Genomic DNA, 24877 nt, shown 5'->3' on the forward strand with positions numbered 1-24877 from the left:
GTGTTTTCGGCCTGACAGGATTCACACTACGGCTTGCACAACGCTTAGATACCCACATCAAAGATGGCATGCAGAGATATGAAACAACGGATCACGCACTACGAGGAGCGGCCACCGAGGAACGACTGATTCGGAAACAAGACACGGACTTTTGAACACGGAAAACGGATGTTACCAATGTTGTTTTATTATTATTTTACTATTACTATTATCTTTCGCTATCACTCTAATCGTTGCATACTATGGCAATCGGGGGCGATCGCCTTCGAACGGTGTGGACATGTCACGTGGATTCGGAGGACATCCACGTGTTAACGAGGGACACGTGGAGTCCGAGGACATCCACGTGCTGGGAACGTCTCGTACATCAGCCGCAACCCTTTTTCTCCGCTTTCACTTCCGTAAGGTCAAGTAGAATTATCTGCTTGACCATCTTATTGGAAGAGCTTACCCCTTCTATGCGCTTTCTATTCGAACGGTCACGTAGAGGTTATCTACGTGACCATCTCCTTTACTTCCCGTGTCACCCTAGCGGGTAACGACCCTTTTGCTTTAAATAGGAGGGCCTACGAGTGAGACGGGGCTCTCAGTAGACAGTTTGGATGTGGAGTGTTAAGTGTGGCAGAAATTAATACACCAGGTCCAAAAGCGCTGTGAGTCAGTCCTTTTTTAGTGGAGTGCGGCAGTAGCCGTCACAATACCTCACGGCTTGGATTACGCTTCTGTTTTGAGCCCTGGTAAAGCGCTATGCCTTATTGCCCGAGAACCTCTTCGCATTATATTCGATTCGAACAAGGATGTTGCTGCGCCTTTAGCAAATAGCGAAACGATACAAGGTATGTGGAAATGTTCACTTGTCATTCAACTGGAATTTATTCAAATGCTATCCTAGATGAAGCCGAAACTAAGATTGCCTACACTTGGATGGAAAGCCCAGAGGAAGTGACTGTATGGATAACATTTAACAAACAGACGTCGAAGCACGATTTAGTCGTCAAAATTGAAAGTCAGGCATCGAAAGTTGTGTATAAAAATCAAACATATTTGGTTGGCGAGTTGGCTCATCCCATTTCGGTCGAGTCCAGTACGTGGACACTGTCGGATGGGAAACTGGAGATTATCTTGTCAAAAATTGACAAGTCACTGAGTTGGAATCATCTTATCCAAAGTGATCTTCGTGGTCGAAAAGTCTTGGACCCCGAAACAGCCGCCGATTATGAAAGCGTAATTAATATGGACATGAAAGAAACGGTATTGTATTGCCTATTAAATTGGTTATCTGTTTCGCCACGTCACCAATCCCTGATTTTCTGTTTAGCAAGCAGAGGGCGGTGGTCGACCTCCCGTCTTCAGCAGTGAGCAACTAGAAGAATGTGATGATATGCCCATGGATGAGTCGTGTATTTTTCGCTTTGACGGAGAAACGAACGAATTCACGCACAAAGTATGCGGGAAGCTACGATGCGCGAATTCATTTGAAAGGAAAATGGCTTTTACGCTGCATAATTTTTTCTTTTACAGGCAATACTGAGTGGACAGCTTCTGTTTTTTACTCAGTCGGCTCCTGGGTTGGCACCAGCCTTCTGCTTACGTGACGACGTCGATGGTCTTATTTGGCAGCCTATGGGCGACGAACTAGAACTATCCTGGCGATGCTTGCACACGGCTGCACTGCAGGCCTTGGGCTACATCCAGGCTTCTAAGGAACAACGGAAATTTACTGTAGCACCGCCTAGTAAAAAAAAAACCTTAGCGAAAATTTCTGTTCGGGCCCTCTAACATGTTCAAGGCATGTACTCTTTTGGGCGAGTTACAAAAAGGACTCCAGGGTTTCCGACTTTTGGTTGCAGGTTTCCGACACTTGGACATCTGGTACCCGACGTTAGGACATCTGCCCACCGACGTTTGGACTACTGGTCCCCGACGTTTGGGCGCATCAGTAAATTGTTGCTGAACCCACCGAGCGCTATGCTTTCCGACAAGAGGACTCCCGTGCCATCGACATTAGGACTTTTTTTTTTTTTTTTTTTTTTTTTACTTGATGATTGGGACTGCAAACGTCAAACGGACTCGCATGTAAACGACAAACGGACTCCCGATCTAGCGACAAATGGACTTTCAAACAGGTACACAATCATTTTTTTTTTTTTACCTATACCATTGCCAAGTAGGTAGGGTATTTAATTAATGCAATTACTACACACCCAAATGCAGAGCAGATCTTGATCTATTTGCCTGTAAAAATTATTTTTAAAGTGATATTTATGTTCTGTTATATTACGTTGTGACAACGGCCGGGACGAGAGAAAAAAGTTAAATATTTTGCCTTTGCCACCAGCTAGCATTTACGGCATTTTCCAGCTTATTATTTTATTTAGATATTTGTTATTATAAACTGTAATTTAAAGAATAAAGATCAGTTGCCTAATTGAAAAATGTTGTTATGGAGGGAGGAATGTCACAACATAAGAACTCCTCTTCAAAACAAAATAGGAGCATTCTTCATGTGTCTGTGGGTATTGGCTACTTTGTGTCATGTAGACTGTTGACGAAATGTTCTCTGTTCTAAAACTATATTCTTCAACAAAAATTTGGGTTACATATAGCTGTTCCACGAAACTCATTTAGAGAACTAAAAAATGCCAGCCTTAGACCTTCGTTGTATCAAATTCTTATTATCAAATGTCTCGTTGTATTTGTGATTGCTTAATTCTAGAGTAGGCTATAATGAAAACCCAATTGACATTCCAGGACGGCGATGGGATTCAAACGAAACAGAACCAAAGATTAACACTGTCATCGCCGCCCAAACAGGAGATGCAGCTTTTCTTCATTGTCATATGGAGCTCAGAGAGGATCATGGCGTAAGTTTCACTGATGAACCCAAAGGCAAAAAAGATGATTGTCTAAATATTAGGCGTCCTATATAATATCTTGCGTATGCAGATGTCAACTGGCACAAACAGAACATAACATAACATGACGAAAATAATATTTCAGTTTTAGCAACCGAAAAGCAGCTAAGCGTAACCAACTAAAAAAAAACTCCTAAAACAAAAAAAAATGCGGTACACGTAAAGTTTTTCCCTACAGTGGTAGATGGGAAATAAAGTTGCTAATAAATAAAACCCTTTTCTAGTAATTTGTATTTGGTTTCAGTTGCCAGACCACCACAGCGAACTAGCTGCATAAATTAGAATAGAATATGTTACGAGTTACTTCAACGAATGATTTACATTGCAATAAAACTGTTTTTTTTCCTCTGTTTGTTGCAAGCATTTAACAACTTTACTTGTTCGTCTGGTTATTATGTCAGAAACATCCCAATTCTGAAAGGTAGGTACATCCCTATTACTTTGTAGGTATCTTGGGTACGTCGGCGATATTAGTATATTTTGTAGTGCGGACTCTAAAGTATATTCAAGGGACGAAAGGATTCGTGTTACTTCAGCGGACAATACCGAAAACATTTGGACGTTGCTTATAAAATACATAAGAAAAGACGACGAGGGTATCTATGATTTCAGGTTGGAACAGCTTTATTTTACTCTTAAACTGAAAAGTATAACGGCCGCTTCTGCTTTCCTAAACTGATTCTTCTACTTACAGATCACGACTAGGAAATCCGCATCCACCCAGTCTGTCGAATTACGAATTGTTGAACCACAAGCTGCCCTAGCAGAAATTCAGAGGGCAAAAACCCCTCCAAGACTGGTATTTCGGACTCGTCTAGAGTCCTAGACCGGTCCAGCGGGCGGGTATTTGGACCCCTTGTTTGCAGCCATAACAGCCTCCTAGACTGGTATCGAGGACGGTAAAAAAAAAAAAAAAAAAACGGTGAGCCTCTTAAGTTAGAGCCAAAAGCCGTTCCCATACCCGGCCGTTAGACTCAGCCGGGGCTCATCTTCTGTACTCGTCCCAATACTCGTATTCATGTCCGTTATGGGACTATTGTTTGATTTTTTAAATGCATTTTACTCCCTACATAAAATTGTTACAGTTTCAGAAAAAAAAATGACTGCAGAATAACACAAATTTCTTTATATTTAACATGAAGTCACTGATAAATCCAGTTCGTCCTGGCAACATACCAACACGGCACAAAGACTAGAAAGGCGCAATGTGGCCAACACGGCATGGCGAGGACACAGAAAAAAAAACATCATTTAAGACATTTAGACAAGAAATTTGTAACTTATTCGATGGGTTTTTTGAAATCTCTTATGTTCTTTTCCAGGCAGCAATTTTGGACTGCAGTTCGGCCTCGTAAATAGTACTAGGTACTGGCGCTTCAAAAGTTGGCTGGTTGCGCGAACACCTAGCTGCCTGAGCTTCAACGGGTGTTATGCTTCTTTCTTGTATTTTTCTCCACTTTTCTTTCTGCACGTCTTTATCTGTTCCAATAAACAGTCAATCTCAATATTTTCTTCGTTTTTTTGTCGCGCCTTTGCGTTCGCAACGACTAAAATAAAAAGAAGGAAAATTAATTAATGAAATACAATGTAGCATTTCCATATACCTCCTAGAACTGAAATGAGGTTCATAAATATTGAGAGACCAGGCCGTCTATCGTCGCCGCGAGGAACTGCCTTCCACTGAAGTTTTTCGGCCAGCTGAGAAGAAATGAGAAAATTAAAACTATCTCTCAGGACTTTGCCTACAAGTGGATTTGCAGATATGTTTCTTACCGTTGTTTGTGAAAATGGAGGCACGTCATCATCCGACAAATATTGAAATTCTATACTGTTTGCGCTGCTGTGGCCCTTTGGTTCGCCACTCTTGCTACCTGAATTGTAAAATAGTTTAGAATTTTTAAGTTTGAAAATATCTTAATGTAATTACTTTGAATAATGTTGATGACGGAACTTGTTCTGGTTGCCGTAACAACTGTAGGCGGACTGGTGTCTTCACTGTCATCACCGTACCTCTTCCTTTTTTGTGAGACACGTTTTCCTTTCCCCCAAGTTCTTTCACAATCGGAAATGAAAGCCTCGGCTAAAGGACGACCAGCAGCTGCCTCTTTGACAACATGCTTTGCTGTCGTAAAACTCACTGCAATAACAACATGAAAATTAATTTTAGAGATTACAATATAATTGCACGTAAAGTAAGTGAAACTTACCAGGCTTGTTCTCTGGATTCATAATATTATGAACATCGTATTCCAGCCAAGTATTGAATGGGTGGTGAAATCTTTTAAATGTTCCCCCCCCCCAACACGCAGGATTCAAATTGCCTTCTGATGTAGTACATGGTGGGTATAGCAAAAACTTGTGGTCCGTTGATAACCAGTAACAGGGCACAAAGCTGTAGAGACATAATGGATTGTTGTCACAGCCCTTTCTAAGGTTTGTACGATAAAGAATGAAGGCTCTTTGTATTTGGAAGGCTTGGTCTTTTCAGTATTTTCCTGTATCGTAACATATCTTCCACACCATTCACAAAATGGTCTTCCTTCCTGAGGGATAAACATTTAGAACCACAGAAAATGTTTAATAATAATATAGAACATTGAAGAAAAAGTATACCTGAATGTTTCTTGCAACGTGTGACTGCTGAATTATGTCGTGGTTAGTATGTAATACGTTATCGTCAACTACACGATCCATGGTGGCAGTAATCTTTTGAACTTGCTCAAAGCTTTGCAGTAGTAATGTTAAATTTGCACTACGAATGCAAAAGACTGCACTAGACGTAGAATATTAAATAAGAAATCCAACCTGAGTGTAATTTAGCGTTTCAGAACAGTAACAATAACGTGAGTCTCTGTCGAAGAACTTCAAGCATTTCTGTGAAATACGTACAAATTTCATACGAACAGCATGGGCGTTGCCAGTTTTCCAATTTCGGGTTTTTTATATAAGTGCCATGTATGGGGAAACCATTTTCTGTTGTATTCACAGTTACTTTTAAATTATTTTCAATTCTTTTAGTAAGGTTATTTGATTGCTAAGCTAGAATTCTGCATGTCCACGTACAAAGAAAAAAAAGGAATGAAAGTTAGGTATTGATTTTCCCTTGCATGCCTGTTAGACGTAATCGATTTCCTCCAAAGCAGACGACAACAATTCTGTTGTCTGAAAGGCCAGGTTGATGCTAAACAATATTGGATCATGCCTGAATGCGCAAACCGGAAAACGTTATTAAAATTGTACCAATATTATTCCGCATTTATAATTTATTTATTAACTAGAGAAGATTAGTCAAGATACAAGTCAGTGTATTTGAAGCCTCCAAAACTGATAATAAAGCTCCTCAACGGTGTAAAAACATTGAAGCAAAAAAATTGTAAGAACATAGGCCAGTGAAAAAACGAGTCTAATACTGGTTTTTTGTATCCACATCAATCCCATTTTTGCAGAAAATTCTGAGGACATATTAGGCACGTATTAGACATAACAAAGGCCAGTATTAGACGAGTATAATACTCGTACCACGGGCTGTAGCGCTCGGCTTTCGTGCTAGCGTACAAGAGACCAGTAAAAAATGAGCCCAACATTGGTACCAGGGACTTAAGCGCTTCGCTTCTTTTTTGCGTCCATAATACCGGATTTGTACTAAGCTAGTACCAGACCACGAACCGAAAGTACTTAAGGAAGTTGATTCCGTATTCAGTACGCAAACTTGACCAAAAAAATGAGTCAAAATTAGAGTATCACGGACGCAGACCCCATCTGGACACCAAGTTTCTGCTAGGGGTGCTTGTCGGGTCTGAAGATATATATTTTGGTGTCGAGAGTCCTTTTACAGTTACGTGCGTCATTACGAATGTAAGTGAAATCTTTTATTTTTAAATTTACGTAGTGTTTTTTATCTACGGTAATCATCCTGATTTTACGAAAAATTCAAAGACAAAGAGGGCATGCAAATACAGTTTGTTGTTACATGTTAAATATATTTTTCTGGGTTTTCTGTTACAAATGAATTGGTATAGCACGGATGTGTACCTGATTAGGAAAACCTTAATTTACAATTTACTCTAGTTGTACTTGTCCATTGTTTTTAATATATATCACGACCTGCTTTCAGAGATTTATTGGTTTATGAATTTTAAGATTTCTATTATAGAAAAAAAGGATTAATAAGATTATGTTAGTATAGTACCACTCCATTTCCACGTTTCTTTATCACAGACACAGAATGGTCATATCCATACCATACAATGTCTTGGATGACGTTTGCAATAACATTATAAGGAATGGTTTCTATTGCTACACCATATCTTAAATGCCTTGAATAAACTAAAAAGGATTAGTAAATTTAAAATAAATAAAAACTTGATAGGTTTACCTCTGGCATCAGCACGTAAACTCTTATAGTTTTATTCATACTTTTTTCTATAATACAAATATTAAAATTCATAAGTTGACACATATAGAAAAACATCTTATAGTAATTACATTAATTAAATACCCTACCTACTTGGCAATGGTATAGGTAAAAGAAGAAAAAAAAGATTGTCTACCTGTTTTGAAAGTCCATTTGTCGCTAGATCGGGAGTCTGTTTGACGTTTGCAGTCCCAATCATCAAGTAAAAAAAAAAAAGTCCTAATATCGATGGCACGGGAGTCCTCTTGTCGGCAAGTGTACCACTCGTTGGGTTCAGCAACAATTTATTGTTGCGCCCAAACGTCGTGAACCACTAGTCCGAAAGTCGGTAGACAGATGTCCTTTCGTCGGGTACCAAATGCCAAGTGTCGGAAACCTGCAACCGAAAGTCGTAAACCCTGGAGTCCTTTTTGTAACTCGCCCAAAAGACTCTGTCCCATCTGTTTTACCCCCGCTTTACTGCTATCACCATCTACCGGTCAGATTTCTAGTGAATTCTCTACATACACCCACTGAATATTTTTGCTGCATCGCGCTAGCGCTGTAGCGTACTGGCGCGCTAGCATTGCATCAACGGTATATTTCAAAAACGATTAACTTAATGAAAAAAATAGCAATATTCCCGGAATCAGAATTCAGTTTTGAGTATATCCTGTGATACTCAACCAATTCCGATTAGTGTCAAGCTTTTGTAGAAAAAAAATGTTAAGCCCGACTAAAATAATAAGCCCGATTTTTCTTAGGCCTTGGGCTCGGCTTAATTCGTCGGGTTAAACTTTTTTTCCTGCAAAAAATGATTCCGGGAAAAAACCGCTGTTTCTTTCTATTAAGTTAATCTTTTTGAAAATACACCGAATATTTGACGCAATGCTAGCGCGCTATCACGCTACAGCACTAGCGCTATGTAGTAGAAATTCGTTAGTGGATGTAGAGAATTAACTAAAAACCTGACCGCTAGATGAAGAACACCGGATATTTTTATCTAGCTACAACGGATTGCCATGTTTTACTACGCCATCTACCGGTCAACTTTCTAGTTAGTTCTCTACACAACCCATGCTCACTAAATAGGAAAAATGTTAGGTGATTTCACACACATCGTTGCTTTCCTACACCGTGAGCATATAAAGGAGTTTTACCGTATTCCGTATTTTATTTTGTTAAGTATTATACAGAGTATGATATAGTAAAAATTCATTTGCGTTAAGAAACTTTAATTCCCGAAGTGGGTTCCAGGAGTGCCAGGAGAGGTTTTTGTGGTTAGAGTATGGGTTGATGTGATTATGGCTCATAATAGAAAATAGGGATTGCTCAGTTCCTGACCCACATACCGGTATTTTTTTTTTTTGTCATCCTTTACTGCTTAAATTTGTGAGGCTGACAAAATTTCCCATTTATTGGCAGCAGAAGCTAATTTATTTACTAATTTACCTGACAGATGTGTCCATTACGTGAAAGGAGGACTGCAAAACACATACACACATGGTCTGTGCGAAAAATGAAGCGCAATTGGTGTGTTTCCCCCTGAAGAAGGATCAACTTGTATTAACTGCAATCTAGTTTTAGAATAATATCATGTTCATAAAGCTCTATTGCAGTATATATGTTTTATGATATTCACATTATCTAAAATTTTCCTAAGCCTAGCATCATCAGTTGACTCATAGGTTGAAATTCTGTGAAGACTTCTCACGAAGATTCCACAGTTTAAATGCTGCAGGTGACACTTAAAGTTGAATTTATGCCTGGTGATGGTACAAACTTATATATCTCTATTGCTTTGTTATTCTAATAACTAAGCTGATCAACAGGGGAAGTGCAGGCATATTGATACTAAATCTGCTATCAAATACAAACAGGAAAACTCGAAGACATAGGGAAAGAGGAGACAGCAAATAGCAAAATAAGGAAATAGAAAGAGAAATGTAAGAAAGCAAAACTTTAATGAATACCACAAAATGTCCCATATCTTTGTGATTTTATTTCTTGCTAGATTACTGATAACTGAAGCAAATGGAACTATTGCCAAGGAGAACCACGCCACTAGTGCTAGTACCGAGTCTGCCTCACTTTTGCCCGCAAGGTATCTTTTGTATTAAATAATGTTTTTATTTTGTTTTTAACTGAATGTCGTTTGGCAAAAAAAAAAAATGAGGCAGCAGCGGAAGTAAGGAAAATGGCCATTCCTTAAATTGGTCAGTCTTGAATATGTCGAGGACGGAATAATCAAACGGTATTTAGGCAGATTGTCGCGCATGCAAAAATTTAGTCGAATTAAATTAAATTGAATCAACATATTTGACCTGACCATTCGCTTGAAGCGGTTTTTGGTTATTTACGGTTAGACCACAATGTCGAAACACGTCGCGTCCTGGAAATAAGTACCGCAGTAGCCAGTGCGGGTTAGAATTGGCCACAACTCGTATATACCAGGTAAATTTTCCCATTTTGAAAGGTTTCGTGGGAAAAGATTTGTAGAAAAAGTCCTATTAGTATTTTCCCGCAGCACATCTAGAAACGGGGCTTAATGCCTTGCTTAGCGAAAAATATATATAGAAAACATTTGTAAGCAACAAAACGAAACAGGAGAAAATCTGGACGTTAAATAACAGGTTTTTTTCGTTGTCGAGTTTAATTATCTTCAGTTTTTGTTTCATTGGTGCTGTATTTCTTGGTTCAAAGACGCATCAGGCATTGGGTGTTACTACAGTATACGCTAAAAAATTTGTTTCACTTAACCCCAGAGGACGAAGCACATGAGATAGGCGATAGCAAGAAGGAATCCGCCACTGGCTCGTGTGTCACTTACGGCATCTTTATTACGGTCAGTCATGCAATCCGACACATTGAGTGATGCTCCAACAATTATGGAAACCATTTTTCTCTGATAAAGCGTTATATCCCGAAAGTGTGCAACGTGAATAAACAATCCCAGTAATCAAAGATGCTGCCAGCTAATTCGTTATTGAGCAATCGCAAAGCCTTCAGAACGTAATCTTACGAATTAGGTTCTTAACCCGCATGTTAAAATCTGCTGTTTTAGTACTTAAATTTATTATTATTACTATTAACTATTAACTATCCATTTTGTACTGCAGTAAGTATAATGAATGTATTTCTAATAACAATTAGAAGGATTGCGTGTTTTAAGTATAATGTTTAAGTAATATAGAATTGTTATTGTGTATTATTTTCACACCGCAACAACCGACAACGACTTTATATTACTCAAACCGTTCTAATAACAATTAGAATGATTGCTTGTTTTAGGTATAAATAATATGTTTGAGTAATATAAAGTCGTTATTGTTTGTTGAGGTGTGAAAATAATATACAAGAATGACTTTAGATTACTCAAACATATTGTTTATACCTAAAACAAGCAATTATGGCTATTATTATCAATTTATCATCGCTGAAAAATGCAGTTCAAAATGAAAAGTTAATAGTTAATAGTAATAATAATAACTTTAAGTAAGTAGAGTATAACAAAGGAATTATTGTATAGTTCTATTTTAATGAAATTAAGTTATTAATTAAAAATGATATATTTACATGGGTAAAGTACGTAAAGTTGTATTTAGAAAATTATATAGGATGCCGGCCGATAGATGGCCATAGTTGTAAAAAAGAAAAAAAAACCGACGAAATTTTTTTTTTTTTTTCTGTAAAACGGATTGCCATAGATCAGCAATCAATTTCGAATCGGAATAATGTATTTTTAATGAAATCTAGAATTTGAAGAAAATTGGAAAAGTTAGAAGCCAATAGCCTTCTCATTTTTTCAATTTTGGCAAAATTTTCGAATTCGCGTTCAATACAGAGTTTCGATGCAGAATTGAACGGGCATCACGAATATGAGGGTTATTTTCTTGTGGGACTCATAATTTTTGAATAAAACGTAAAAAGCGGTAAAAGTTGGTTTTAAAAATAAGCCCGGGCTTATATTGTCGTGCTTAAATTTTTTTCCTATTAAAAAACAGTAGCATTAAATCTAGATAGCTATAGATAATTCTGATTCAAAATTAACCAAGAATACGAAAATTGAATTTACTTTTACGCAGAGTTTATAGTTTTGGAATAATCTAAAATATATAGTTAGTGCGTGTGCGAATCGAAATCATGATTGGCGCGCCAGTACGCTACAGCGCTAGAGTGAAACATCAAACTTTTTTGATTATTCAAAAACAATAAACTCTACGTAAAAACAAATTTCATTTTCGAGTTCCTTGTTAAATTTTGAATCAGAATCATGTATTGTTATCTAGATTTAATTAAATTATTTTTTAATAGGAAAAAATTTTAAGCCCGACAAAATAAGCCCGGCCTTCTGTTTTTAACGATTAATTCAAAAAGTAGAAGCCTAATATAAAAATATATCTTATTTTCGTGATCAGCGATCAATTTCGAATCGGAATAACGTATTTTTAAGGAAATCTAGAATTAGGCTAGAAAAATATCGCTTTTTTCTGTTTTATCGCTCTCGCCATCTATCGGTCAACTTTCTAGTTAATTCTCTGTATACATTCGCCGAATATTTCTGCTGCACCGCGCTAGCGCTATAGCGTAGTGGCGCGCTAGCATTGCGTCAAATATTCGGTGCATTTCAAAAAACGTTTGACTCCAGGAGAAAAAGAACAATTTTCCCCGATTCAGCATTCAATTTTGAGTATATTCTATGATATCCAACCAATTCGGGCGAGTGCCGATTTTTGCAGGAAAAAATTTTAAGCCCGACTTAATAAGCCCGACTTGAGAATAAGGGAAGTCGGGCTTATTTAGTAATGGGCTTATTTTCGAGCCCAGCAATTTGACGAAAAAGGTGTACAACATAGAACTGTATAAAAACTACGCGTTATACACAAAAGTAAACACTGATTTTAGGGAAATTATTCATTTTCTCGTCAGACCAACAGTTTTTTTTTGATACGCTGAATTTCCCGATAGGGATTCTGCCAGGATTATATGATATAGCGCACCATTGACCCCTTTTTTAGGATATTTCTCTCAATCTCCGGCCATCGGTATAAAGGCAAAGGAAACCATTACTGTATGTGCTACATGCTGGTATTTGTATATTTCCAACAAAAACAAATGTAAACTAGGGATAATCCTCACAGTTCTGCTAAGAAGCAATAAATTTTTTCCTAGCACCAAGGTTTTTTATAGGTAACAACCGACGCAGGCCGACAATGATCGGCCTGCAGCTTCTACTAAGTAGGCAATCACGGACAAATGCTGTTTGATTTGAGCCCACGGAAAGACCGACGTCTTTCCGCTTCTGTCTGGTTGCCAACAGCCTCCAAAAGATCCGTCAAACCACTGAAACTGCTGCTCGAATAGCTGTTGCTTGAGCTTGGCGCAAACACAATATGGGTATGTTGTTTTGATTTTTCAGTTATCAGAAATTAGATATTGGGAATGTTAGTGTCGTCTTTTCTTAGAGAGAAACGGGAAAATTGTAACCAAATGAAATACTTGTATTCTGGCCGGTTGGGCAGTTCATGCGGGTCGATAAAGTGGCGTTCCAGTTGCATAAGCTTATCGTTAACTTTTCGTACGGCCAAGACACTAGTACATAAAAAAAATTGTAATGGAAAGGCACAATAATAACAATAATATTCATTTACGTACTCGTTGGAATCGAGCATACTTAAGGTGTTGTCTTGAAAGTTCCTAGTAGCTGCGTTGACGTTCCTGACGGCCGATTCGAAATGATCTATATTAAACATACACGAAACATTAGCATGACAAAGTGAATTCCTGCCATGTATCAGATGCTATTTTCGAGGTGAAAAATGCGCTACTAGCTCAGACTGGCGTCATTAGCCAGCAATTGTGTCTCGTAACGTGTTGTTACCGAGTTGCTATGGCAACTCGTATCGGGCTTCGCGCGTCTGCAATTTACCCTTCCTGTTCCCGAGTCGCCATGGAAACCAGGATCGGGCTTCGCGCGCCAACCATTACCCTTCCCTTAGTTTAATTAGCGGCTTATTGTTTTCGCGAAGCTTATGTCAGTTGTTTTTTCTGATGCACGCTATGATTAGTGACGTGTAAGGACGCTCAGTTCTTTTTCGACCGTGCTACCTGTCGGGTCGCCATTTTTCTCACGCTGTCTCAGTTTTGTCTCGTTTTTTTGCTAAGTTTAATACAGTCCTTTTTTTGTGACTAGTTCGACATTCGTTTCTCGTTTTCATTTTTTCGTTTATACGCTACAGACTTGTTTACTTTGTAACAAAGTGGTGCCGAAACCCGGGACAATCGACTCTGGTAACCTTTAAGTAGCATTCTTTTCGTCGCTTTTTCGTCTTGTGCTAGCATGTGCTTTTGTCTCTAGACATCCCGACTCTGAATCAACCGCCAGCCCAGGAGGGGTAACGGTCAGAGTTACGGGATTTGAGCTAAAGCTTTATTGCCGCCGTGATATGGCTGACCCGACACGTCCACCTGATTCTACTCCGCTGGATGTCCCCTCCGGATCCCTGCTGCAGCCCCGTGAATAAACTGTATCCCGGCCCGGAGAAGTTTTTGTCCAAGACCGGTCTTCTCGTCATCAAGCCGAGGGTAATCGCTCGCCCTCGGTAAGATCAAAATCTTCCATTGCCGGTAGCGCTTTCTCTCATTTGTCGGGAAATTCAGCTCTTTCGATCCTGACGCGAGAACGGCGTGCCGCCGAACTCGAGCTCGAGTTGATCCGGAAGAGAAGAGAAGAAGAGAAGGATGAAGATCTACGCCTTAGCGAGCTGGCCCGCAAACTTCAGGAGGAGAAAGAGCGCGTCTCAGCCAGACGACAGGAGCGAAAAATCGAGGATGAAATTGCCCGGCTTCGTATGACTGAGGAGTTTTCGAAGAGATCCATTCGTTCGTCTTCGCCGCTCTCTTTGAGCTCCCTCAGCGAATTCGACGAGGAATTGCGCCCTATGCCGTCGTCAAAACTAAAGACCCGCTCCAAAAACGTCCCGGAATCGCGGTCGGCCGTCTTAAAAGTGGACAGCTGGGTCGACAACTTGGAGAAGGACCCAGCAGCTGTACCCGCAAACACTATTGTTCCCTGGATGTTTGGAGGATCGGCGCCATTTGCGTGTAAAACTCCCTTTGACGGCGACCCGCGTGATTGGCTGCTCTTTTCCTCGCGCTTCCAGGCTCTCGTCCATGACGTCATCCCGAACGACGCCCAGCGCTTAGCCATTCTAACCGAGTGGGTAGGCCCCAATGTTCTGCGCCGCATCTCCCCGCTTTTGAGAGCGCCTCGAGGCTACCCGGCTGTTCTTTCCTACCTGAAGAAACACTACGGTTCGAGTGAGCAGATTGCCCGCTGCCAAATTCGCGATCTGTTGAGTCTCCCTATCGTCAAACCAGGTGATCGTCAGGCGCTGGAGCTGTTTTCGGATCAGCTGCACGGAGCAGTCGTCGTATTGGAGCAAGGAGGGTTAGAGCACGACTTGAAAAGTGCTGCCAACCTAGACCAAGCAATTCAAAAATTGCCGCCTCTTTTTCGCCATCGCTGGGCCCGCTATGTTAGAAAACGTTTGCCAAGAGTTGTAGATCTTGGCGATCTCGATCGGTTCCTGGAGGAGGTTGTTGAAGAGGAGAGGATCGCCTTTGCGTCTGTCGAGCTAGCGCCCAGGATCGAGCCCCGCGGAAAGCGTGTTTCTTTTGAGCATCCTAACCTCACAAGACACCCTTCATTCAAACCCTCAGCCGCAAAGTCGCCGCCCGTCCGTCCACCGCCAACCGTTTTGTCTACCCAGGCAATTAGAGAAGCGGATATCGTCTGTCCGAGCTGCGGCGAGGCACATCGTCTGAGTAGCTGTGCGGAATTTCGACGGATGTCGCCGAACGATCGAGCGTTGGTGGTGAAAGAGAAAGGTATCTGCTTCAATTGTCTTGGAGGGAAACATCGAAGTACCGACTGTCGTTCGAAGTCGGCCTGTGAATCGTCCGGATGCCGTGCTCGCCATCATTCGCTGGTGCATGGTGCGGAAAGAGTTTTCCCCGAGAGGAGTGGACTCCGCCGTTTTCCACCTCCGAACGAAGATTCGAGCGGCGTTCCAGGTCCGCAGACTTTCGCCATTGCACCCCGCTCAGCATCAAACGTTCTTTTGGCCGTTGTTCCGGTTCGTCTTCGTGCTGGTGATCGTACCCTCGACGTCTTCGCTCTACTGGACACCGTTAGCCAAGCTACTTTGTTGCGTGAGGACGCGGCTGAAGCACTCGGCCTAACGGGCCGGCCTCGCAAAATTCGCTTTGGGACTTTCCACGGGAAAGATCCAATCGTCGACACTCGTTTGGTGGATTTCACAGTGTCATCGCTGGACGGAAAGGAAAGTTGTCCGGTTTCCGACGCTTTCGTAGTTCCCCATCTCAACGTTGGGCACCGCCGGCTGAAAAACTCTTCCACCTCGCTCGAGTATCTTCGCGGCCTTGATTTTCCCGCTCGGGATGCCACAGAAGTCCAAGTTCTGATTGGCATGGACGTCCAGGATGCTCACCTGAATTTCGAAGTCCGTCGCCCGCCAGCAGGTGTTCAAGGACCTAATGCAGTTCGCACCCCGTTCGGTTGGTGCGTCGTGGGTAAAACCTTTCCGATGTCCGCTGCGGAAGCAGCAAGTATAAATTTCGTCAAATTGGATTCCATCGAGCTGCTGGAGGAGTCCGTTGAGCGATTTTGGAGGACTCAATCGCTGCCCGTTCGTGAGGCCCCCAAAACCTTTATGTCCGCGCTTGACCGTTGCGCCGTAGAGCAGTTGGAAGCGACCATTCGCCATACTGGAGTTCGCTACGAAGTCGGTTTACCCATGCGCCCCGACTGCCCGAAGCTGCCGGACAACAAGGAGTTTGCCCGACGGAAGTTTTTCGCCTTGGAGAGGAGACTGCAGTCGAACAGCGATCTACGCAAAGCAGTTTCCGAACAAATGCAAGAAGTACTTCGCAGCGGCCACGCTACAAGAGTCACTTCCACCGATCCCGATTCCAAGATTTGGTATCTCCCGTTTCACCCGGTTCAGCATCCCAGCAAGCCCAACAAGGTTCGACTCGTCTATGACGCTGCTGCCCGCTTTAAAGGAATGGCCATTAATGACGTCCTGCTGAAAGGGCCGGATCTGACGACTCAGCTACTCGCAGTGCTGCTTCGCTTTCGTGAAAGGAGGATTGCTGTTACTGCTGACATCGCCAGAATGTTTTACCAGGTTCTGGTGCGAGAAAGCGACCGGCCAATGTTTCGCTTTCTATGGAGGGAGCCGGGAACTGAAAATCCTATCCAGGAGTACCAAATGACGGTGCACATTTTCGGCGCCGTGTCTTCGCCAACAACATGCAGTTTTGCCCTTCAACGCCTCGAAAAAGATGCACCCGTCCACCTGCAGGAAGTCGCGAGCCGGATACGCTCCGACTTCTATGTGGATAATTTATTAGCATCGTTCGACGAAGTGGAAGACGGAGCATCAACCTGCCAGAAACTTGTGGAACTGCTTAGCCTAGGTGGCTTCAACCTCGTCCAGTTCCTCAGTTCTTCACGTCAGTTGCTGGATCGCGTGCCCTCCGCGTCTCGCCTTATGCCCGATCTCGATTTGGACTTCGACGATTTGCCGACCGAACGGACGCTGGGTTATCTGTGGAGCAGCGAACGAGATGAATTCCTTTTTCGTTTCAAGCCGTCAAACGAAGCCCAGTCGAAACGCTCCATTCTTGCTGCCGTCGCGAGCATTTACGATCCGCTTGGTCTGCTCGTGCCGGTGGTCTTGGTGGCGAAGATTATTCTTCAGGACATCTGGCGGCTTAAAAGTGGCTGGGATGAAGTTTTGCCTGCTGATATTTTGAATCGGTGGGGACGTTTTATGGAGCATCTTCCTGCGCTCGAGTCACTGAACATCCCGCGAAGTCTCATTACGCGCCCTCAATCAGCCTACTTATCGTTCCAGTTACATGCATTTTCAGATGCATCGAATGACGGATTTAGAGTCGTCGTTTTTCTTCGTTCTGAGCTGCACGACAAGATCGGAGTTGCGTTCGCGATGGCGAAGGTGAGAGTTGCTCCGATCCACCAAATCTCTATCCCGAAGATGGAACTCCAAGGTGCGCTGTTAGCAGTCCGGCTGGTGAATTATTTGCTGAAGGAAATGACGCTGCCCATTTCTTCCGTATTTTTCTGGGTGGACGCGATGACCGTTCTTCGTTGGATTCACGCCAATCATCGCCGCTACAACGTCTTCGTCGCTAATAGAATTTCGGAGATCCTTGATTCGACTACCCCGCAGCAGTGGCGCCATATTCCAGGCATCCTAAACCCGGCTGATGAATGTAGCCGTGGCCTTTGCCCGTCCGAGCTCGACCCGAATCATCGTTGGTATCGCGGCCCGGAGTTCCTCGCTATGCCACCCGAACATTGGCCCGCCCAGATGCCGGATTGTGCACTAGGCGACGACGATGAAGAATCTATCGCATGCCTAGCTGTCATCGTTTCTAGCGGACCGCTAGATTATTTTGCCGCCCGTATTGACAACTTGCACCGTCTCGTGCGCATTGTCGCCTGGATTTGGAGATTTGTCACCAACACGCGGGTCCTCGTAAATCGAAGACGGATCGAGCGAAAGGTAAATCCAGGCGGCAGCCGTGCAGACCCACCATCCGAACCGATCGAGGATCTGAAAACGGGCCGGCAACAGAGTGCGACCGAGCTTAAGTCTGCCCGCCTTCTTCTGATTCGCATTTCGCAACGCGCTTCGTTTTTCGACGACTTACACCGGCTGCAGAAGAAGAAAACAATCCGCCCTGAATCCCGGCTACTGAAGCTGTCCGTCTACCTCGTCAGTGCCGGAATCGTTCGTGTCGGTGGCCGCCTTGAGAACGCCCCGATCAACACCGAAGCCCGTCATCCAGCGGTTCTCGACCCGAAGCATCCGGTAACTAAGTTGTTTATTAGGTGGGCGCATCTTTCCGTTGCCCACGGGCGAGTTGACCGGACGCTGGCCGAAGTGCGTGCTCGGTACTGGGTGCTGCGAGGACGTGAAGCAGTAAAGTCCGTGATAACTTTCTGCCCTTACTGTTCCCGGATGAGATCTCGGCCGTTCCAGCCAATGATGGCTCCGCTTCCTGCAAAACGGGTCGAATCATTCAACCCGCCGTTTACCAACGTTGGTGTGGACTATCTTGGCCCGTTCCCCATTTCGATTGGCCGCCGCACGGAGAACCGCTGGATCGCCCTGTTCACCTGCCTTTCCACCCGCGCGATCCATCTGGAGATAGCCCCATCTCTGGATGTCGACTCGTTCCTGATGGCGTTTACCCGCTTCGTTAGCCGACGAGGTGCACCCGCTGACGTTTTCAGCGACAACGGCACCAACTTGACGGCTGGAGAACGCGAGCTGCGTGAAGCAGTGACCCGCCTAAACGACGCCAAAATCGTCGATCAGCTGGCGCGTAAGGAGATCCGATGGCATTTCTCCCCGCCTTCCGCCCCGCATTTTGGAGGTGTATGGGAGCGACTTGTGCGCTCTTGCAAGGACGCCCTCCGCGCAATTCTTGGCCAGCAAACTGTCAAAGAAGAGACCTTCGCTACTGTCGTCATAGAAGTTGAGGCGCCTTTGAACGATCGCCCGTTAACCTACCTGGGAGCAGATCCCCAGGAGCTCGCGCCGTTGACCCCGAATCATTTTTTGTTGGGGCGCCCCAATCCCCATCTACCCGCTGAAGTCATCGACCCGGAAATTAGGTGCTTTCGTCGTCGGTGGTATCATGCGCAACAGCTAGTAGACCAGATGTGGGCTCGCTGGTTGCGAGAGTATCTCCCAACCCTTACGACCCGCAACAAATGGACGGAAACGCAAAAAAACTTAGAAGCTAAGGATATAGTGCTTCTTGTCGATCCGAAGTCCCCGCGTGGCCATTGGCAAATCTGTCGCGTCGAAAAAGTGTTGCCTGGACCCGACGGTGTGGTGCGCGCAGCAGAAGTCATCACAAAGTCCGGCAAAACCTACGTTCGCCCGGTCACGATGCTGTGCCGCGTCGAAGCCTTCAATGCTGCTTGAGATTTGCCGCAGCAGGGCCGGCTGTGTTACCGAGTTGCTATGGCAACTCGGATCGGGCTTCGCGCGTCTGCAATTTACCCTTCCTGTTCCCGAGTCGCCATGGAAACCAGGATCGGGCTTCGCGCGCCAACCATTACCCTTCCCTTAGTTTAATTAGCGGCTTATTGTTTTCGCGAAGCTTATGTCAGTTGTTTTTTCTGATGCACGCTATGATTAGTGACGTGTAAGGACGCTCAGTTCTTTTTCGACCGTGCTACCTGTCGGGTCGCCATTTTTCTCACGCTGTCTCAGTTTTGTCTCGTTTTTTTGCTAAGTTTAATACAGTCCTTTTTTTGTGACTAGTTCGACATTCGTTTCTCGTTTTCATTTATTCGTTTATACGCTACAGACTTGTTTACTTTGTAACACGTGTTTTTATATTGGCCACACTCTCTGACAAGTAGATGGCGTACCAGGCCAAATCCATTGGCAAAATGACTGATTCTGTTAGATTATGGGCGATCTCTGTCCAAAGCTGTGTGACTGCTCGGTGGTACAGGAAATCTTTGTCGATGATGTCAGCTACTAGGTGATGCGTCTCATAGAGTGTGTGCTAAAGGATTGAAAATTCAACAGCTAGTTTAGACGGAGTCTGTAATCTAAAAGGCGAAACTTACGTAGAGGGGATATGATCCAATGTTCTATGAACGTTGCGTAATTAAGGTGGAACGCCCAGAGATAAAGGATTAATACCACGTTACAGTAGTGCTAAAGATTATTTTTAAATAGCACAAATACCTCTTCATAATTGTAACGAATGTCGATGGAAGGAATGCCCAAAATGTGCATAAAAGCTGTGTAGTCGCTCCCACTTCCTAAAATATTCACCCTGCATGTTCCGTTTACGCAAGACAAATATTCCATCATAAAATGTGATCTCGTTTAACAACTTAAACAAAAATCTAAACTCTTCGCAATTGCTAATATACCTTGGTCTACCAGGATGCAAAGTGTCGGGATAGCGATAGGCCCAAGTATCAAATAAGGTAGGTCGTCCGGCTTCTACTTCTGATTGGCTGGGATTTTTTATTTTCTTAGAGCTTTCCAAATAAACACTATTCATTAGTGGTGCTCCTTTTCCCCATAGAGAATAGTTGCCTTTGTGGTAGTAAAATCTCGTTAAGTATTTATTCTTTAATGGAATGAGGGTCACATAGACAACGGTATTCAAATACTTACCTTGGACTGCAATGTCAACGTTCATGTAGGCCACAGCTCTTTGACTCAACACCTTTGAGTGCTCCTCAGCCCATTCGTAAGATCCAATTAGGCCGTACTCTTCGGCTCCCCAACTGCAGAAGACAATACTCCGCCTTGGGCGCCAACCTATTTGGGGGAAATGCGAAGGATGTTTAGTAAAAGATTCAGAATTTAACACCTGAATATTTAACTGTGGTCAAGTTTCGCTTTTCCGAAAGCTCTTGCCATCTCCATCATAGAGGCGGTTCCGCTGGATGGATCACGGACACCGAGAATCCAGGCGTCGCGGTGATTTCCGACCAGCACATAACGATCTACAATAGAAAAATGTATGCCAAGCTGCGTATTTAACTAGGTTTATCTAGCTTACCTGGTTCTTCTTGGCCGTGTAGCATGCCGATTGTATTGTATATTGTTGCCATTTTATTTGCTGTAAGAATTTCCATTTTGATTGTCCAATTTATGGACCGGAATTCAGGACCTAACAAATATGTGGTGTTTAAACTGCCCCACCATTCGTCTTGTGCTTCCTTCCCTTTCAATGACCTGCAAATAGGACATGCCATAAAACAAAAAATCAGGATTAGCATTCACAATTGAAGTAACTGGAACCTAAGTAAATTCAAGACATCCTGCTCAAACCAGGACTTCGTATCACTAACCGTAATAAGATTTCTGCTTCGTCATAACCTATCGGTTGCACCGGGATGTTGGGTAGCATTGCCTGTGACTGAGGAATCCTATAAGCACTTTCTTCAACAGTTGTCATAAAAACACCGATTTAGCTTATCTTAAACAATTCCTACACGCTTGTACGAAAACGCATATACCGATGGCTGGGTAGAATGGAGTTAGAGGATCTCCATTGGCCAGATAATAGTACCGGACTGGACGGCCATGCCCGGCATCCACCACGAATCCGGATAGATTTCATTCCTCCCTTTCTTCGCAAACTCCTTGGGATCAGAATACAATAACACACCAGCGGCACCTTTCTTTTCCGCTAGATCTGCCTAGTAACGAAAAAAACAAAACAAAAAACAAAAAACAAAAAAACATTTTAAGTATTTAGTGCTACTAGTAAAAAAATATTATTGCCCATTGGCTTACGATATTTCCCCGAAATGACGCACCGTAACGAGCCAGCACGATCTTGCCAGTAACGTCGATTCCCTCTTTGGCCAAATACTCATAATCAGCTTCCTGTCCAAAATGAACGTAGACTAGGCCGTCCTATATGACGAGCACGTTTTAGTATAACTAAAAACTCAGTGACGAGTCTAATATTTATATCTACAATCAATGTCATTTAACGTACGCATGTAACAGTTCCAGTTCCAGAGTACGCATTGAAATTGGGTGCCACAAGGGTTGAATTTTCTTCTGGCGAGTACAATGGCATTTGTTTACCCGAAGACGTGAAATTGGCTACACCGTTGCTATCAATGAGGTAGACCTTATTTGGTTTCTCCATGTCTGGATAAGACAGTAGAACATGGTATGGAACTACAGTGGCCTGGTCTAAACCGAATTCGAGAAACTGATCGCGCAGCCATTCAGCCTGTTGACTGTCTTCTGCAGTTCCAGCTAAATGGGGAACACTTCTTAGATGTCTGAAACAATGTTAAATTAAAGGTAATGGCACTGCAGAATATCAATTTTTAAAAAAATCCAATTATAAATTATTACTTAAGGAAGCTTTCGATTTTTGCAGATGAAATTTCGTCTTGTAAATCTTGGAAGACATCTCGCTTATTTGCCGACATCGATCGACTGGCGTTGTGGTAACCAGCGTAATAAAGACCAACACCTTTATTTTAGAATGGAGTTTGCGAGATTAAGACGACAAATGATTATTCGACATTACGTATATGAATCGAGTTCAAAATCAAGCATACCGATAGCTATGTCTGTGGCAACGTAGAGGATTGCAAATCCAAAAACCCAATGCTTGTTCATTCTCAATATTGGCCGTAGGGTAGAATACGTGAAGAATCTGGGCTCGAAACACCAACACCTGTGACATTTCGTCTATCTTCCTCCTTATTAGATCGTTGTTTCGACGATTGGATAACTTTCTACGACGGCGAGCAATGGACACACACACCACATGGCATTTTCCTACGCAATCGTTTTAGTGCCATATCCATTGGTCTGTCAGGGAATGACCTTTAAAATAGGCACATCAACTTTGAAGTACTACTCACTAGATAAACTAAATAAAGAAAACATCTTATCTCTGGAAAACATTAAATTGGGTAGGATAACTGCTCGTCATATCTTCCTAAACCCGCAGTTCCCACAGAGGCACAGACTCAACGGTCCCGTCATTCGTCTACTTTGTTTACCTATGATGCCAAATCACACATTGATCTTTTTATGTAATTTGTACCGCAGGGTAAATTATGTAATAAAGTATATTAATAAAAAGGTTTTTACAAAATGCTTGTACAGCTAGTTTGGTACAAAAATTAAAGGACAAAAAAATAATTAATTAAAGATTAAAGAAGTGATCAGGTCTTTGTACATTTATTTTTTCCTCTTCATTCCAGTTATTACACAGACGATTTGACCGATGAGGTATGACAATATTTCTTGAAATACGATGAGCAGCAACTGAAGCTGCTTTAAGGCTGGTTTGACAAAAATAAAGACGTACTAATGACTGCTTTCCATGCTGTTCTTCGGATGCCACGAACTCATTTTAGCACTCTGGATGGACAAGTGTCTGAAGGAACGACACTGATCGGCAGACATGTTTAGTTGCTAAATATATTATCACAAAACTTTTTCTTTTCTTTTCCTCGGTCAAACCCAACGAATGGAAGACAAAACGAAAATAAATTTTTATACTTACGCTCTCACTCATGAACTTTGGCACAGTAGAGCATGAGTCATGCCACTAACTTGCTTGTGTTTGTTTTTCAGGGATCATTTTCTTTTTTTTTTTGTCAGTTTTGTAACAAGGCTATAACTCGACCCGGCCCGAACTAGGAAAAGAAAAAAAATTAGTTTGTGCCAAAAAGGATCGATTTTTGACGCTCATTCGGCAACTTGATTCAACACTATTGAAAAAGGCAAACATTTGTGAGTAAACACTCTCCTGCTGCCGGGTATGTCAAAATGTGAGCTGCAGAAGGGCCAACGTTGCCAACCTGGCTGTGTTTTTGGAGACCACTGGAGATGACTTTTCTTGACGTCGGGCATCCTTTTGGGGAAGGTGCTGAAACGGGCACGGCACCATTTGGCAACAGGTCGAATCCAGTTGGAAGCGGCAGATTACGAGTGAGGAATCCAAACGAAACTCTTCGTTGCTACTTTGGGATAAACAGTAGCAGCGAATTTAAGTATTGCACATTACTACATTCAATGGCGGAACGAGGCTCAACTTAAAAACTTTGAAGGTGATTATGCAAAACACTAGGGAATGCATATGAAAATAATTTGGACAATGGTCTATTTGGATAAGAATTAAGATGAGTGGAATCAACAATACTTACAGGAATCTGCTAGCATGTCCGTGTGGAGACCATATCGGGTAACTGCTGACATTATTCGGATGACTCCAGTCATCGCCCAACGTACCGTAGAGCCAGTGTTCGTCATGAAGGATTTTGCTGCCCTCTAAAACATTTGGAACGGTCTGTTTCGTTTTAGTTTGAACAGCGCCCTTAATTGACAGTGCACTGTCAATAGCAGCCTCTGTAGGCTTTCGATACGTTAGATGATTGGTTTTGGCCAAGGCTTTGGCAAAGACTCGGGGTTTAACACGAAGAGGTGTTAAAGGGGGTAAAATAAAATTAGTCGATGAACTGTTCAATCCAGGCTGATTTGTCAATTTTGGTCGAAATTTGGCAGACATGCGTCTCGTCCTAAGAAAGAGGAAGAGTTTTTAGTGTCGTGTTCGTTTAGTAACAATGTCACGACTCGTCTTACCCCACGCACATCACCGTCAACTTAAAACAAAAAAACAAAACAAAAGAAAAACAGGCGAAATGAAAAGGCGGCCGGATGGCGATCAAACAAAAATAAAAACTCGAAAGAATCGAATTTTCTTTTTTTTTTTTTTTTAGTTTCTACATCGTTTAATCATTTCTCGGAATTTTCCCACGAAACTATTGCACAGCGATGTGCGTCAAAACGTTCCAAATAAAAAAACAAAAAACAAACGCGCCTTGAAAAAGAATCGAATTCGTTGGTGAACTTGACGGCCGGTACTTGGAAGCCAATGAGAAGATTAACAAATGGGACGGCGGGATTTGCCCGTTTTAAAACATTAT

At 42.6% G+C, this 24877-nt stretch overlaps 5 protein-coding genes and 2 long non-coding RNA genes across 9 annotated transcripts; 3 read left to right on the forward strand and 4 right to left on the reverse strand.

Annotated features, from left to right (window-relative positions):
• Positions 1 to 280: 280 nt before the first annotated feature.
• On the forward strand, positions 281 to 1794 carry LOC130702252 (nudC domain-containing protein 1-like). The gene is made up of 5 exons (XM_057523907.1): positions 281 to 362; positions 687 to 836; positions 893 to 1251; positions 1319 to 1444; positions 1522 to 1794. The coding sequence occupies exons 1-5, from the start codon at positions 281 to 283 to the stop codon at positions 1777 to 1779; spliced, it is 975 nt and encodes a 324-aa protein (XP_057379890.1). The 3' UTR covers positions 1780 to 1794.
• A 243-nt stretch (positions 1795 to 2037) lies between these two features.
• LOC132088375 (uncharacterized) lies at positions 2038 to 3673 on the forward strand. The gene is made up of 3 exons (XR_009421901.1): positions 2038 to 2126; positions 2752 to 3527; positions 3610 to 3673. It is a non-coding gene; the product is annotated as an uncharacterized LOC132088375 (long non-coding RNA).
• A 972-nt stretch (positions 3674 to 4645) lies between these two features.
• On the reverse strand, positions 4646 to 5769 carry LOC130702243 (uncharacterized). Its single transcript, XM_059497292.1, has 5 exons — positions 5529 to 5769; positions 5123 to 5458; positions 4843 to 5052; positions 4689 to 4786; positions 4646 to 4657 (listed from the first exon to the last, which is right to left on the reverse strand). Exons 2-5 carry the CDS (start codon positions 5142 to 5144, stop codon positions 4646 to 4648), a joined length of 342 nt encoding a protein of 113 aa, XP_059353275.1. The 5' UTR covers positions 5145 to 5458; positions 5529 to 5769.
• Positions 5770 to 6820: 1051 nt separating this feature from the next.
• LOC130703401 (uncharacterized) lies at positions 6821 to 7503 on the reverse strand. Its single transcript, XR_009004665.2, has 3 exons — positions 7466 to 7503; positions 7291 to 7337; positions 6821 to 7231 (listed from the first exon to the last, which is right to left on the reverse strand). It is a non-coding gene; the product is annotated as an uncharacterized LOC130703401 (long non-coding RNA).
• Positions 7504 to 13754: 6251 nt separating this feature from the next.
• Positions 13755 to 19358, forward strand: LOC130702234 (uncharacterized). The gene is made up of 2 exons (XM_057523888.1): positions 13755 to 13824; positions 13969 to 19358. Exons 1-2 carry the CDS (start codon positions 13755 to 13757, stop codon positions 19356 to 19358), a joined length of 5460 nt encoding a protein of 1819 aa, XP_057379871.1.
• A 394-nt stretch (positions 19359 to 19752) lies between these two features.
• Positions 19753 to 22556, reverse strand: LOC130702219 (N-acetylated-alpha-linked acidic dipeptidase 2-like). The gene is made up of 13 exons (XM_057523883.2): positions 22496 to 22556; positions 22287 to 22407; positions 21916 to 22210; positions 21708 to 21830; positions 21481 to 21610; positions 21260 to 21350; positions 20968 to 21143; positions 20789 to 20911; positions 20577 to 20723; positions 20327 to 20495; positions 20136 to 20226; positions 20015 to 20038; positions 19753 to 19950 (listed from the first exon to the last, which is right to left on the reverse strand). Exons 1-13 carry the CDS (start codon positions 22554 to 22556, stop codon positions 19753 to 19755), a joined length of 1749 nt encoding a protein of 582 aa, XP_057379866.2.
• Positions 22557 to 23107: 551 nt separating this feature from the next.
• Positions 23108 to 24473, reverse strand: LOC132088420 (uncharacterized). 3 transcript variants are annotated; one of them, XM_059497374.1, is made up of 3 exons: positions 24098 to 24473; positions 23753 to 23914; positions 23108 to 23587 (listed from the first exon to the last, which is right to left on the reverse strand). In XM_059497374.1, the coding sequence occupies exons 1-3, from the start codon at positions 24457 to 24459 to the stop codon at positions 23566 to 23568; spliced, it is 546 nt and encodes a 181-aa protein (XP_059353357.1). In that variant the 5' UTR covers positions 24460 to 24473; the 3' UTR covers positions 23108 to 23565. The 3 variants fall into 3 exon arrangements, with proteins under 3 accessions (XP_059353357.1, XP_059353356.1, XP_059353355.1); XM_059497373.1 differs by having other exon boundaries at positions 23108 to 23911; XM_059497372.1 differs by having other exon boundaries at positions 23108 to 23914.
• Positions 24474 to 24877: the final 404 nt, after the last annotated feature.

The sequence above is a fragment of the Daphnia carinata genome, chromosome 10 (genome assembly GCF_022539665.2).
Source record: "Daphnia carinata strain CSIRO-1 chromosome 10, CSIRO_AGI_Dcar_HiC_V3, whole genome shotgun sequence".
In the NCBI taxonomy this organism is placed as follows: domain Eukaryota; kingdom Metazoa; phylum Arthropoda; class Branchiopoda; order Diplostraca; family Daphniidae; genus Daphnia; species Daphnia carinata.